This window comes from Limanda limanda, chromosome 3 (assembly GCF_963576545.1).
Source record: "Limanda limanda chromosome 3, fLimLim1.1, whole genome shotgun sequence".
NCBI lineage: Eukaryota > Metazoa > Chordata > Actinopteri > Pleuronectiformes > Pleuronectidae > Limanda > Limanda limanda.
Genome location: NC_083638.1, coordinates 33120358 through 33136992, shown reverse-complemented (window position 1 = coordinate 33136992; position 16635 = coordinate 33120358). Strand labels below are relative to the sequence as shown.

General features: G+C 39.4%; 2 protein-coding genes across 2 annotated transcripts in view; both read left to right on the top strand.

Moving 5' to 3' along the window:
* The first annotated feature begins 1272 nt into the window (after nt 1-1272).
* On the top strand, nt 1273-9742 carry zgc:153993 (uncharacterized protein LOC767645 homolog). The gene is made up of 6 exons (XM_061067917.1): nt 1273-1472; nt 2152-2200; nt 5011-5172; nt 5647-5779; nt 6724-6828; nt 6958-9742. The coding sequence occupies exons 1-6, from the start codon at nt 1403-1405 to the stop codon at nt 7054-7056; spliced, it is 618 nt and encodes a 205-aa protein (XP_060923900.1). The 5' UTR covers nt 1273-1402; the 3' UTR covers nt 7057-9742.
* Nucleotides 9743-11484: 1742 nt separating this feature from the next.
* rwdd3 (RWD domain containing 3) overlaps nt 11485-16635 on the top strand; it is a 10322-nt gene continuing 5171 nt past the window's right edge. Inside the window, exons 1-4 of the mRNA XM_061068022.1 lie at nt 11485-11628; nt 13161-13390; nt 14885-15094; nt 16421-16539. Of these exons, the coding sequence (XP_060924005.1) occupies nt 11544-11628; nt 13161-13390; nt 14885-15094; nt 16421-16539 (644 nt within the window). The 5' untranslated portion in view covers nt 11485-11543. The remainder of the gene's footprint in view (nt 11629-13160; nt 13391-14884; nt 15095-16420; nt 16540-16635) is intronic.

Here is a 16635-nt window from a genome sequence, read left to right as displayed (position 1 = left end):
GCCATGTTTAGGTCCAAATACACTGTCAAATCTAGTGTTGAAGTGGCAGAAATAATGAGAGCATTGACAGTTGAAGTGAGAGGTCTGTTTGATCAGGTTGAGTCCCTTATCAGGCTGCTTTTAGTCATACCAGTTGCATCAGCTGAGGCTGAAAGAAGTTTCAGTGCTCTCAGGAGGCTTAAAACATGGCTGAGAACCACCATGACTCAAGTCAGATTGAACAATCTTGCAGTGTGCCATGTCCATCAGGAGACACTGGACAACATTGACCTTAAAGAAATCTATCAGCAGTTCATTTCTGTTACAGAAAGACGTAGGCATGTGTTTGGTTCTTTCAAATAGGAAGAGCACAATGGACACTAATCTGTGTATATGTTAGTATTAGCGATTCCTGGCTGATGACCCTGCAGCTGGCTCATGGGCACTGGAGGAAGAAATGCCCAGCAGGAAATTATACTGACCTGTACATTTAGTGATACACCTGTTCAAAAATATTTATTTACAATGTTGTTGATGTTGTTTACAGTTGCACCAGAGTAAAGTTGAAAACTCTTCTAAGTTGACTCATTTTCTTTCATTAGTTGCTTTAACCTATAACATTACAGAATGCATATTCTCTTTTGATATTCAGATATGCATTATAAACATGTTAATTAAGCCCATTTATTGATTTTTTTTTCAATTATCATTGCGAATACAAAAAAAACCTATCAACTTTAGGAAGCACTTTCATATCCCACGGACCCCACCAATGTCCAAATCAAACCTACTCCCTTGACTGTATGTAGCATGTATGATTTATATGATTTACATATTTTAGAACAGCCTCAGTACTTTTTAAATAACTTTCAGAGAGCTGTTTAGGATCTGGCAGAATACACACACATAGTTAAGTAAATATAGAGTAACCGAAACATGCAAATAATGTAAAAAATATGCATAAAATCAATAAAAATCACAAGTATAGATTCAACATGTTCTCTACGCTTACCATCCCCTCCATATTTAAACGTATTACTGCACGGGTCTAATGTGACTATTATATAAATTATTCCTAATGTCAGGCCACCTACTTCCATTCTAGGTGGTCTGTGCAGGACAGGCGACACGGTCCAGTCTTCGTTAGGAAGGACACAATGAGCACCGCCCCGAATTGCACACTGCAGTCAGCTACAGCTCGAATGAGAGGCAGTACTCATTCCGGTCAGGGGGGGGCGTGCCGGTGACTGTTTGCCACTGCGCACATCATGTCACTTCCTTGTTCTCCTGTGAAAAACTTTCACGGAAGCGACAACTCCGAACAGCAACTTTACTCCGCCAACGAGCTGTGCCAGCGTTAAATGTCGGCGCCAAACAAGTAGTTCCTCGAACAAAGCTCCGAGCTGACGGACGGTTTGCAGCCATGGCTGACAGCCGGGAAGAGGAGAGGAAAGAAGTAGACCAGGAGCCTCAAGGCGCCGTGGGTGGGGAAGGTATGTGAAGCCATGTCTGTTTCACGCTCAGTCGAATAAGCTCTTTTCTAACTAACTTGCACCAATTTAAGGCTCAGACAGCGTCCACCTCTCTCTGTTTCACTATGGTGGGTTAAAGTCTCTTTCCCCTCTTTGATCTGGAGGTTTACACCAACCATCCGTTTTATCGTAGCTCAACCTGACCTCATCTCTCCCCTGTCACCCACATATTATCTGTGCTAGACATAATCTTAATTTGCATGTAACCCTGAGCCCTGACGGTGTCGCTACAGACAATGAGCAGGTACGACGTCCGTGTGTAAAATGGATCATGTCCCTTGTCCTATGATTGTCTTTAATACTGGGTAAATGTCATTACATTACATATCATTTAGCTGACACTTTTATCCAAAGCGACTTACAATAAGTGCATTCAACATATCACTATGTCAACTGATGACAAGCTATTCTGATGATTTAGAAAAACGTCTTTCAAACTTTCCAATGAGTATAGATTTTCGAGTATTGTACCAGCACTTGACTGAGGCATGTGTTTGATGGTCTGCCTGGAGCTTGAGGTGTGTCTCAATTTAGGGGCCACATCCTTGGTCATCTACCTAAAAAAATCAACAAAACAATCTTTGGGAAAAATGTTGACGTGTTGTTGACGTGTACTTAATCCGTCTTCTAATTGATCCAGATGTCATTGATGATCCCATCCTGGAGCAAGGGGCAGTGGTCCTCAGAGGGTAAGTCTCACCATAACAACTTCTTAAAAGACCATACCAGTATTTGTCATGGTTAAATTAGTTTACTACAAACTGCTACATACCCTCTAACATAGCCCATGGTTTTTCAGACTTTTCAAGTTTGTGTTTTTGTATAGCTTAATCAATCAATCAAATTGTATTTGTATAGCACATATTCACAGATCACAATTTGTCTCATAGGGCTTTACAAGGTGCGACATCCTCTGTCCTTAATCCTCAACAAGAGTTAGGAAAAACCTCAAAAACAAACCTGATTAACAGGGGGAAAAAGTACCAGAAATTGATGATGTTAATTAATTAGTTGTTAATCAAGCTTAGTTTCACAGAAAGTTAAAGCGATGTAAAAATGTAAAAGTAAAACGTTTTAATGATAAGAACAACACTAAAACTTACTTTAGTGAAAAATTAAAATATATTTATCTGGTACCATAATGGGTCTATAGCTGACCCTCAAGTTTTAGTATAGAAGGTTAAAGAGTGAGTTAACCATAAAAAAATGAAAATTCACTCATTATCTACTCACCACTATGCCAATGGAGGAGTGGGTGAAGTGTTTAGCCAACAAAACACTTTTGAGTGACACCCAGCGGGTCAAAATGCTGATGTTATCGTTTCTTAGCGTAGCGGTTCTCCGGTCTTGTTTCCAAACTGTGTTGCTGATTCCACAGCTTGAATCTGCTTGAGGCTACACGGAGATAGCTAGCTTCCCCCCCAGCTTCCATACAGTCAGCAGGGACTCACGGCACTAACTTCTATCCAGTGTTTGCTTCTAACCTGGCGGTATTATAGAAACAGTGTCATGATAGAAGTGGAATAAAAGTCGTGACGGCGGGTTTTTGCACCTTTACCACCGCAGTTAACATGGTGGCTAGCCCGCTAGCCTAGCACGCTAGCGCCGTTATGAAAGCTCGTTATAACCGTATGTGACCGTGCACACATGCCGTCAGTGCTCTACCGAGCCACCGTCAGCCGGACAACTCCGCTGGCTTAACACACACGTCACATTTATCGTAGAATCATAGTTGTGTTTGGGTTTGCTGTGACACAGGGAAGGAAGCAGGAAGTTTGAGGTCCGGAAATGTGAAATACGGAAATGACGTCATACGGAAATGATGTCGTTCGCAGACCAATCACAGCCAAGGGCTGTCCGTTGGGTCTCCGAAATAAACACGGTTAGAAAAATCAGAGGTGCATGAAAAGCTCTCCGAGGCGCTCGGAGAGGGCGTTTCTCTGTCCGTTTCTGTCCGTGTCATAAAAAACGGAGAAGTATATATCGGCCTTAAGGGGTAAACAGTATTGCAGACAAATCCAATCCAATTTAAGTAAAGAACAAAGACTTAATTCTTCAAAAGTAGATAAACAACAAGAAAAAAACATGAAATGCCTCCATACTGATCTTGCGGTTCCAACCAAGTGTCCGTACGCCCCAGCATTCATATTCCAATGGCAACAGCATCATTTACACCTTGTTTTTAGCCTACGTGTCCTCTCACTTACGCTAGTATTGCTATTTCCGGTAGCAGAAATTTAGGCTGTGTTTTTGAACTCAAACCACCCCTCCATCGGCATAGGGGTGAGTAGATAATGATTGCATTTTCATTATTGGATGAACTATCCCTTTAAAGTCTTGTTTCTCCTAATCCAGGGTCCCCACAAATTCTTAATATATTTTATAACGTCTTAAAATAGTTTTTAGATGTTTAAGGTGTAACATTTTTTATAATAATAACATTTTCCATAACACACAACACCACATGTTATATAGGTAGCATACACTCTGCTTTGTAGATAGTTGTTCGCCTTCTGTGGCTGTGATCTTCATTTTAAAGAAGAATTTATTTATCCAGCTTCTGATATGAAGGCTCGCACAAAAAATCAAAAGTACAAGTGCTTTGCCAGTACTTGAAAAAGTATATATGAGTATATGAGTAGTTTGGGATTAACCATTTATTTCTACATTTATACACCATGCAATTGAAATTTGATCTTCATCTACATCACTGGTATTGAATAATATGATGTGCTGAATCTAATAACACAAACAGTTACTGGTTAACCTTCTGTCTTTATCATTGGGATCTCATGTCTTTAGAAGGAAAACCAGTAGCCTTATGGCTCCTCTTTTTCTCCTTTAGATATATTTTTTGTCTTTTTCTTTTTTTCTTTTCATTTTTTCATCAGTGCCATGTTAGCATCAATCTCCCCACCCACTTGCGGTGAATCCCATGCTGTGTTTTTGTATCGCAGAAAGTCCAGAGGTTCTTACTCTTACATTTGCGTCAAATATACACCTCTGCGGAGGATTATCTGGAGCATGTCTGAAAGCAGTTTATAGTAATACTTTGCATTCATTGCTGGTGACCTAGTTCACACTACACACTTTTTAGGCCAATTTGATCTGTGGTCAGCAGTTGCTTTGGGTGAACTGTTGAAAGAGGCGATGCGATGGGCTTGTCGACCTGTTGCAGATTCCTACTAGATTTCAAACAGGCTTATTATGTAGAAAATTCTAATAGTGCAGGACTGAAGGTACATTTCACGGTCAGGTCAGGTGATCTCTGACTTTTGCACATTGCTTTTATGCAACTTACCTTGCGTGTCAAGACTAAAACACAACCCTGGAGTTTTCATACTAAACAGGGTGGATGTTACACACAGCTCTCACTGACCACATTTTAATAGCATTAAACGGCAGGTAAACTTAATCTTTGACGATTACAATATTGTCGCAGTGCACAAAAGAAATATCTGTAATTTTCACTAGGTCAAACTGTTTTTCTGTGTCACAGATACGTGATTGAGCGCATAAACACACAGGACCCTGGTCGACAAGTCCGCTCTGAGGATCTGGGAGGGCAGCCCAATGAACAACAGGATCCACAAATCAAAGAAGTGGTGGAACAGCTTCTCAAGATTGCAGATGATATGAACAGGAATGCTGAACTTCAACTGTAAGCTGTTGTGTGTCCGTTGTCAATTTACAGTTAAACACTTGAAATTCCCGAAAGAAAACAACAGTAGAAATATTGGGAAAGAGAGTTTGTTGTGTGAGGTGTGGAAGTAGTTGTGTGGAACGCACAGTCCTAGTTTCCACCAACCAATCAGCCCATACAACATCAGTCGATGGAATCGCATGCTGATTTGCATTTGGACTACTAAGGATGGGCCAGTTTAAACATTTCATGCTGCAGCTATTGTGTCCATACATTTTATGGTAAACTACAATATCACAATGACACAAAGTATACAAGCCCTCCTAATCTTACCATTTAAACTGAACTACAGATACCGCAAACCATGTGCCATACGACATACTATAAAATTGTTTTACCAGGACTTATGAACACTGATGCAAGACGTAGTTAATCTTACAGTGATGTGGAATCGAATGAAATAATTTCAATCATTCTATCTCCTCCTGTCAGATTGATCAACCAGGTTCAAGGTAACTGTGCTCGGGACATCTTCATGAAGGTGGCCAGGAGTATCTTTGCTGATGGAATCAACTGGGGTAGAGTTGTGGCTCTCTTCCATCTGGCCTACAGACTCATATACAAGGTAATGTACTGAAACAGAAAACTCTTCTTGGCAGGGATGAGACTGTTCTAAAGCACTAATGTCAGTTTCCATTTCGCATTAAGTTGCTTTATTAGAGTTACGGATGGATTCCCGGTGGGGTTGGATTGGGGATCTGCGTTGCATATTTTCATAAGTTGAACTATTTTCAGCCATTTATACCTTGTGCCTCAAGACCAAAAGTAAACTGCTCAAAAAATTAAGGGAACACTTAATCATCTTACGCTGGTCCAGGGTCCTCCTGGTGGAGGATAATGCTCGGCCGTATGCGCCCAGAGTGTGAAGGCAGTTCCTGGATGATGAAGGCATCGATGCCATTGACTGGGCCTCACGTTCCCCTGACCTAAATCCAATTGAGCATCTGTGGGACGTTATGTATCGGCGTATCCGACACTGCCAAGTACCGCTACATTTGTTAAGCAGTTGTATATTTCCCTCACCTCAAAGTATCATTGGGAATCAAATCCTGCAGTACCTCGACTGATGTATTTTTCAAGTAATGACATAAACTAATAGAACCATACCTTCTCAAGGGACAAGAGGAGGATGTCACAGGAGCAGGATATATAAAGTACTGGGTGTAAAAGTAATTGGGTTTAAAGGATATCTAGATACAATCTAGATATGAAGCAGATTGTAATGCAACTATGCAAGGTGTAAATGGAGTCTCTGAGACAGCCAGAACAGCTGCTACTTGAAGTCAACTCAGTGCTGGAGGCTGTGGCAGGGGCACATGAAGTGGAACATTTCATCACAGTTTACAGAGTGTTGTGACTCGAAACAGCAAACAGCAATCACCTGTGTTATTTACAATTCACATTGACCCATGATGTTAATATCGTATTCATTGTGCAAAGAAAAGTTTAAACTTGACAAATGAATTTGGTTAACTTGAGGGCTGTCCTGTCCTTTTTTTTTCTTCAAAGGCACTGACCACCAACCATTTAGAGAACATCAGAATGGTCATCAGTTGGGTTCTTGAGGTCATCAGAGAGAAGCTTTACTCCTGGCTAGTACAACAGGGAGGTTGGGTGAGTGATGCATCATCTCAGTAAAGTGCTTAATTTGTTAAAAATGTTGGTGTAAGGCTTTATGATCCACTGTATAAATTGCTTAGTAGCATGCAGGGCATTTAATACAGCTTTCTGTATTTTCTCTAGGAGGGGGTGATCCGTGGCATTTCTCGGTGGAGAACAGTAGCATTAGTAGCCTCGGTTGTACTGGTGGCAACCATTGTTTACTACAGGAAGACACGCTGAGACCATCAGACCTCAAAATCTTCCCCCCTGGGCTGCAGTCCAATCTTCTGAATGGATGCAGGGTGTTAACAAAAACACTTTCTAAACATGAATAACAACCACTCCTTAACCTCCGATTCATTCAGCAGAGGAGGTCAAGTGCTGTAACTAGAGGTGGGAAAAGCTTCACTCTTCTCAAGTTTCCAAGCACAACAAGTGCATTTACAACTAGATTTCAATGGGACATCTCCATCATCTTCACCAGCAACTACACAGTATCTTCCATGAAATTACATTTCTGCAGCTGCAGCTTTGTAGGAGGTTCTCATCTCTTTTGCATCAGTGGCTGTCAGCAGATGATGGTGTTATTAAGATTGGACATAAGAGTAAATATCATTAATCAGACCTGACTCTACCTAGAAAAAGTCTCAGGTCCATTCGTTATGGTCAGTTTTGGGTGTAATCCACCTTGAGTTTCTGCGAGTCTCTGGTTCTGAGGAAAATTTGGATTAGTACTGAAGACCTGAAAAGGCTAAATATACTGCTTCTTAATCAAGCCAATCAAAAGTCCACCAAGACTGAATTGATTGTACTGTAGGCCCTTCATATTAATGATTGCCTGAAATTTTTATGATGTATTACAGGCTTCTTTTCACTTGAGTAAGGCCTTGTCAAGCTCAGGCAGATAAACAGTACAGCCACGGCTTGGGACAACCCCTCAAAATAGAAAAGATTTGCTAAATTACTTAGATTAAAGTTCACACTAATGTTTTTTGTTAGTTTTTTTTATACAATATCCTTGATAATAATCATTGTTTCCATTTCCTTGATATAGGAACAGGGGCTAATGCAATTATTCCTTAAATTCATATTATGGCCAGGAGTTTGAAGATCTTCCATGTATTTCTTGAACTTGATGAATGATTCTTAGCACCTCATTGTTGCAGTAGACATTTTGGAATGTAACAGCATAAAAAACAACAACTGTGATGGGTTTTTACCATTTAGTTTTAACAAATCAAGGCCCCTTGTCTCATAAATGGAATAGGGCCATTATTCAATTTAATTAGTTGGGCATTGGACTTCTCATTATGAGTCAAATTTCTGGGGGAAAAAAGGCAATTTCCAACAAAGCACACTGTTATAGTTGCTATAAGAATCTAATAATAGCATCTGTAGTGACACAATTTAAAATGCATTTTGTGTTTCTGCACAGTGAGATCATCTAATTTAAGCTCAGTTGTGGGATGTCACTGAAATATGTCTCTTGATTTTCCACCTCAAGCTTTTATGTACACTGTCCTGAATCTTTATTTAAAAAAAGAAGGGAGCTTTAAACAAGTAATTTCTACTGATAAGTCATGTGCTTCATTTAACAGTCTAATTTATCTTATCTATGTCCAAAACTGTGGATGCAGGATGTGATGAGGTTGCTCTGTTTCCGACAGACATTTTCACTTTATTCCTGTTGTTGATTGTGAGTCCCTTTGTTATCTATTGTCTGTGGTCAGGTGACTGACTGTCACTGTATTGTGAATACATCTGAATTATCAAGGGTGACTACCTAAAACTGTTGAGTCATGTTTTCTGCAAAAAAACTACTCAGTCAGTAGGTATGAAGTGAAGTGTTAAGTCGCTAATCTCTGTTACCTTTGTCTTTCTATGGCCATTTCCAATTTGCATGTGAATGTTGATCACTTAACACAAATAGTTCAGTTGTGAGACGCATGCATCAGTATAACAGAGTAATCTGACTGATGAACTAGAAAGTGCTGTGAACAGGGGTTAGAGGATGTGTATCCCACCTTCATCCAGTTGCCTTACCACAGAAACAAAGAAGTCAGTGATGCCACACAATTAAAATATTAAAAAACAAGAGCCATATGATAAAGAACAAACTTCAACTTTAACCTACTGATAGAAAACAGAGAAACCACAATAACTGTTGTATATCTGTTAAAATGTCTGATGTGCAATAACACTCCTTTGTTGACTGACATCTAATAGTCCTCTCCTTCATTTGTCAAAATGAGGAGTCAATGTTCCCCCCCCCCCCCCACTTCTCTCCCACTGTGAATGTTGATACTGGCAAACAATTTGAAAATGCTCATATGGATGCAGTTTCTTCTTTTGTCACATGTGAGCAGTATTTTCAGATGTCTCATTATTGAGGCCTGAGCTGAGATGGTTAATTGTTGCTCATTGTAAAAGTTGTATTACAATATTGCAGGTCAGTACTCCTCCAGCATCACAGCCTATTTTTACACAAGGGACAGTTTCAGTGGAATAACTAATTTGTTGGTAAAGCTAATTATTGAAAGCTTTTGCATCAGACGTACTGCAGTGTGTGAGGGTTAGACTAGCTTTATATGAGAGCAGACCAAGTTGCTGTTATTTAGTACACATAAGCTTATGCCAAATATTTTTGATACCAAGTTGTGCAATCTCACAAGGGTATGACATCATTTATCTGCTATCCTATGGTGCTTTTTGATATAGCTGGTGATAATTTTGATTAAACTGGTGATAACTTTATGAGAAACCCTTTTAAATGGACTGTATTTTTGTAAATATATTTTAAATGAATTATACCACTCAGGGTATGGGATATGTGGTAAGTCATAAGAAGCTGTATGTGGAAGTCATGGAGCTGTCGATCTTGAAATAGGTGTATGTTTAAATAAAATCAGAAGTTCTTGTCATTCAATACAGGCCTGACGTGTGTTGATTTTGCCTATTGGTTCCAGTTTTCACATTTTCACACACCGAAGAATAAAATGGACTTCACTCTTCATTTGTATTGTAAGTGGCCCATGGAAATGCACTGCTCAGTTTGGTGCAATTTGGAGACATGACATCTTTAATATTATTAGAAATTGAATAAGCAGGCCGCCAACACTCTGGGTTCGGGACAGTGAGCCTTTAGTCTGTGAACCGAGTTAAAGAAGTCCTCTTCTATGTTCTTGGATAAACTACTGTAGGGGTTGATAACGAGGTCAAACCGCAGGTCCTAATCGCAGCCAGATCATTTAGATAATTTGATTATTTCTATTTCACCATATTGAACTGAGAAACAGACATTGGCAGATGCTAATCTCTGTCGTGACAACATTCATAGAATCACTTCCTGTTTGGCAATTTTCCTTCAAGGTAAAAGTACTGACTGCACTTTGCCAATCAATAGTCAATAATTGTAATGAAATAGACGTATGGCTGCAATGCAAATAAAGTTTTCTGTCCCCACCTGATAATTATTTTTTTCAATGGGCTACATTAAACATCAATTACTCACAAGATGAAATAAAAACACATTGCTGAAAACTGAAAACTGCCAAAAGAATCGGGATGGGATCGTTACAAGAACATGGTAATGTGAAGGGAATATACAACACAGAGAGCTTCCTGGTGCTGCCAATGAGTGGGTCACTTGTTAAGAAATGATAATGCCCCATATTTGTTTGCATGTGTTAGTTTCCTGTTTGCTGTGAGTTAACCAAATAGTTGACGACATAGCAGTGGAAGCAACCTAATCATAGATGTACAGAGAGCAATTCAAGACCAGTGACCAACACGTACCCCAAATTCTCTCTGACTGAGACATGTAAATGGTCTCATCCATTGTCAGCCACAATGATGGGTTGACCTCTATTTTTCCTTTGTATGGGACAGTGTATAAGTGGGTGGTGACAGCAACTCTGTCTCATATACAAGAGAAAAAAGATACATTTAACCTATCCCGCCAATGAATAGTATATTATCTTCTGTTGTATTAATAATAAAGTAGTGTAACACTGACTCAAAGACATATACCATGTCCATTGAGGGGCAACCTTTATTGCTCAAGGCAAGCTGACCAGAAGATGTGTACTCGGGCTGTGGCTGAGGGGTCGCTTTGAGTGGTGAATACTAGAAAAACGCTATATAAATTCAAAACCATTTACTCCTGTGTAGGAGGGACCCCTACTGTCTTCTGGTCTTTTTTGACCGCAACCAATTTCAAAGCCATTTCATCGTCCTTTCTTAAACTGAAATCATCCTACAACTAAGACCTTCTAACTGTTGTAAATTTCCGAACTCTTGTTGAGGGTTAACAACAGGGAGGCCTTAAATAAGTTATATCCAATACAGATTCAATAAGGTCCATCTTCTAACTACTACCAGATCTAAAAACCAGAAACAAAACAATACACTTTGAAATTAACTATTCAACATTATGTCGAATTAACTAAACTGCCTGAGTGTGTTTTTTTGGTAAGCTTTGCATTTGATTCGCTTAAAATTTGATTTAAAATGACAATTGCATACTTATGTTGACCAATTATTATATTTTACAACACAGACAGAGGAGGGACCAATATTGCAGCGCTGCGGAACAGATTATCGTCAAATGCGGCACTACCCGGACGACGGAGAAGCGCACAAGTCCAGCACAATAACATCCGGCGGATCTACAGAGTGGACGGGAGTGAAGTTACAGAGACGGTGTTGATGGTGTTGACTCATGAATCATGTGTGAGGCTGCCTTAGAGGAGGTCTCAGTCTTGTCGTCCATTTACTGCGGAGAAGGAGAGTTCCAGCTCTTGGAGCACTCTGGTACGTGAGCACAGGTTACACACCAGGCTTTGTCACACTGACTGCCTCTGCACATCCTTTTCCTGCCTGGTAGCACTTTATTTTGACAAAACAGTTACAGTTCAGCAGGGTTTCCCCCAGAAAACTTGCTAAGCCTGGTGGTAGGGCTGCTAGAAGGCACCCGCGGGGGGGGGGGGGGGGGGGGGGGGGGGGGGGGGTGTACTCTAAACATGTTGCACTTTGTTTAATATGCACACCTAACTTTTTTATTTTGATAAGGGGTTAAATAGATACTTTGATATCTTTTTGAGTTGCACTGCTGACTTAACTTATAAGCCCTCTTTTTTATTTATTTTTATCACGTTGGAGTTGCTAGTTTAAACCTACAGTTTTGCACTTTAATATTTGAGCCTTTGTTTACATTTTGTTTTGTGCTGCATTATATGGTGACATACAGTTTGTTGTTATCAAAATAAAATTAACTGAATTGAAATGGTCAATTTGATTTTTTGGGAGGAAAATTAATCGTTTAGATTAATCGATAAAATAGTCGTCAGATTAATCGATAGAAAAATAGTCGTTAGTGGCAGCCCTACTTAATATTAAAAAAAATTCAAGTTTGCTGTGAACATAGCAGTCAGGCCTCTTATTTCAGAAACAATGAACCGTAACAGTTTGGTTACCAATAAAAGATAAGCGTACTACTTCTTTGCTTTCAGCCAGCTACTCAAACAGACAAGCAACAAAATAACAAACAAACAAAATACACAGGCAAGTGTCGGCCTACTTTGAAATAAATTAAACACAGAACTTTGTAGGGCTATTTGAGTCCTCCTCATATTTGTGGAAAATGTATGAAATAAGAAGTACCCTATTTTTAAATAAATAAAACCATATAGCTGCAGCCTAATCGTGTAACGGACTAGGTATATTTTTATGTTCGGTTTTGACTTATGTTCAGTAAAACACTGTGTTGAAGGAGCGTTCTGATGTCTGAGGATCAGTGAAGGCGTCTGGGTGGGACATGTGACTGTTTGGACCAATAGGATGGTTGCTTGGGGATCGGGGCCATGTCTGTGATCGGGGCTCAATGAGGAAGTGAAGTGTTGTTGATGTGCGCGAGTGACGGATTTTTTTTTTTTTTTTTTAAATAAAAAGCCATGCGACGCTTAGCCTGGCGGGGGGGGGGGAGTAAGGCCTGGCGCCCGCCAGGCCTATACAGCACTGGGGGAAACCCTGAGTTCAGGTTGTTACATCATTTGCAACGAATATCACACTACACTGAATCTATGTAGTTGTAGTTTAGTATTGAATTTGACTTTTTTAAAGTAAGCACTGCTTTTGCTTTAATTTAATTATTTTGTACTGCTGAGCTTCTCCTTGTCCAACACATTTCATTGTACTGTTGACCCTGTAGTAACTTGCATATTATTTATACAACCTGAAATTTGAAACTTGACTCTGAATCAAAATAACACTAATAAGGGACATCAAACTCAACTGTGTGTGTTCGCTCTGTCTCACTGCTACAACTCTACCCTTTTTCCTCGTAGCTCAGGATGGACTCCTTGTCAAAATAAACAGCACCGTGTTCGGAGCGGGCAGGGACACGAGTCTGTTGTTCCATCTGCACCCGCGTTACCCCTCCTGTCCCCCCGACATCTCTGTCTCCTCCACCGTTCTCTCCAGGACCCAGTGTCACGACATTCGACAGAAGCTACTGGACCAAGCTGCAGCTTTACCAGCAGAGCCAATGGTTCACGAGCTCGTAGAGTGGTTACAGGTAAACAGCCTAACTTGCAGTCAAACCAATCTCCACTCATTTAGCGGTGCGCATTTTCTCTAAAAATTACGTTACGAGCATGTCGTTAAGAGTAATTTCAAAATAAAAGTGACCTTCCTGTAAATGGGACGTCACATTTGTACAGTCTGTGAACGCAGAAAGGAAATAAATAGTAAATATCTAATTTATGGAAATACAGAAATGAATTGAACTACACAAAGTAATGATAAGCAGTAAATACAATAAATGAAATTACGACTTCCCATGAAACTCTTAATGAGAAAATTGAGATTGTCATTTCCACTGTGTGAATGACTAATCAAACTTTAATATGAAGAAAAAGACTATCATTGAATAGCTACCTGTTTCCACAGACCAAGTCACCACCTCAGAGCCTCTCCCTGATAATAGCAGGACATTCAGATTCTAATTTTAGAATTTCAAAGTAAAACATCTAAATTCTATAGTGGGATTTGCATTTGCATAATGTTTTTACACAAGGGACATTTTTATTTTATTTTTACAATCTCTCTGTTACTGTACAAACAAAGATAGGAGGGGGATATATTAATGTTATTAATACCTATCACTAGAAATAAACCTTATCCATAATGCCTTTTCAAACAGATGATACAAAATTCTTAACATTGAATGCATACTACAAAGGTTAAATTAAATTAAACAAATAAATAATAATTAATAAGCAATTGAAGCTTAAAAGCTGAAATAGTAGGTGACAAAAAAAAATTGACATTAAGGCAAAAAAACGTGCTGTAAATAACCTTTTTTCGAGTCGAATATGAATGTCAGGGCTTGCAGTAACATGGATGAAACCACAGGAGCATTATGGTGGCATTTTACTTTTTTTTCCAGTTGTTTTTTTACATCTGAAGAGTTTCTAATTTCATTTCCTTCAACTGTTTTGGATTTGGCTGCAACGCCGTTTACACCTGAAACTCTAGAAGTTTTTTGTGGATTAGAACACTTCACCCACCCCTCCATATGCATAGTGGTGAGTTGATAATGAGTGAACTATCCCTTTCACACGCCCATATCGTAATATTTGGAGAAAATGCACACAGAGAAATTAGTTTGGGCAACTTCACCATATGTTTCAGAGTGGAGACTGGGTTGGATCCCTTACATTTTCAGACATTGACTTCAGAGAACGTGAGAACAATTGGGTCTGGACCTTCTCCTTCAATTGCCTTTCACATATTAACTACGCAACAGCAGATTTTCCACTCAAAGTGTTAAGGTGAGGGGCGGTGCTGTCTGAAAGTAGAGTCTTTGGCTGAGCTTTGAGACTTAAGCTGGCAACATGTGTTGAAAAACATTTTCACACTGAGGGAATATTGTACCAAAAAATAACATTGACTTGGAGAAAATGATAAAAAAAAGTCATCAGCATTCACAAAATAATACAATTTCAAAACAAAGCAGACCTTGTATTCATGATAAATGATGTACCCTTTATGTGCGTTGTAACAATAGCAGTGTGAGGAGGTGAAAGAGGAGCAGAGTAGAGGTGAAGAGGATGTGAAAGAGAGATGGACTGCAGTGCTGTCGTTGGACCACATCCGGTCTAGATGTCGTTACATCGGGCTCCTGGAGCGCTGGAGCCAGCAGCTACAGCTGACTGTGATTATATTACTGGGACGACATATACTGGTTATTCTGCAGGGAACCAAACCCGGCATCAAGGTAAGAATCCACATTTAATACTTCATTGCACAAAGTCTAAGATAGTATTTCTATTACCTAGTAGCTTTCTTTACAATTTAAAGATAATTTATGTACTGGAAAACACACAGTAAGCATTAGTGAGAGTAAAAGTCAAATGGATATCCTCACTGGTGGAGTAACCTTTCATATGTCTAAGAGTGATCGAATTGTGCATCATTAAAAATGTCTGGACACTGCATCGACAGCCAGTGGTTGAATGATTCAGTTATATTTGTATAGTGCCAAATCATAATATACAGTACATCATCTCCCATTCTGCTCTTATTGGCTCTTGGAAACAGCCTGTATTTTGGAAGTGATGTATTTGGAAAAATACGATTTTATGAGCTCTTTGATATATGAAGGGACTTGATTGTTAAGGGTTTTGTATGTGTAGAGCAGGATCTTGAATTCTATTCTGAATTTTACAGGGAGCCAACGCAGAGAAGCTAAGACAGAAGCTAAAAGAGAGTAATATGATTTCTCCTTCTAGTTCCTGTCAGCACTCGTGAATAATGACAATTAGCTGTATATGTAGTAACTGACCAGATTTGTCAGGGGCCAAGAAAATGTAAAGGAGTCCAGCATCGTCTTTGTTTTCGTTCACACTGGCTCTTCATTAATTGTTGCGGCTTCCAATTGACATAATTGTGTCTTTGAACAAAACGTTTCTCTTTTTCTCACACATTACTCCATCTATCAATCAAATGTTATGTGTATAGTCCATATTCACAGATCACAACTTCTCATAGGGCTTAACAATGTACGACATCCTCTGCCCTTAACCCTCAACAAGAGTAAGGAAAAACTACAAAAGAAAAGCTTTTCACAGAGAAAAAAACGAATGAAGAAACCTAAGAGAGGGATCCCTCTCCCAGGACTGACAGAAGTGCAATAGATCCCACATGTTACAGAGCAGTTAATGATGTATGTGACCACAGCATTAGTGATTAGGCTCATTTGGGCATATGATTTTACTTTTAATACAACTACTTAAAGTATAATGTAAAGCAAGTACTTACTTTTACTCAATAGAAAAGTTAATTTGGCACTTTACTCTGGTACATTTGTCTATTTTTACTTGAGAACTTCCTGCAACACTCAACCTTACCTTGTAAAGTGATTTGAGATAATGTGTGTTGTTATTTGTAACTATAGACTTTAGTTCCTACTTGACTGAATATGCCAAAATTAATATCTAACTACTGTTAAATTGAATGTTAGATATTTTAGATGTTTTTGTGATCAGAGGGACTCCCTCTCCTCTGTTCACTGATTGTTATGGCCAATCATTTGTCTCCCTAGGAGTTTTATCACCTGTTGAAGACAGTAAAGGTGGATGTGGATTCTTCAGGCAAAAAATGCAAGGAGAGGATGATGAAGGTTCTCATCGAAACCCCTTTGTCTTGCTCCTATGAACATGGGTATGGTTAACATGACACTGATGTAGCAGAGAGATGGAATAAGGGCAGACATTATAATCCGTGTTGGATCATCACATAGGGATATTAATACAGCAC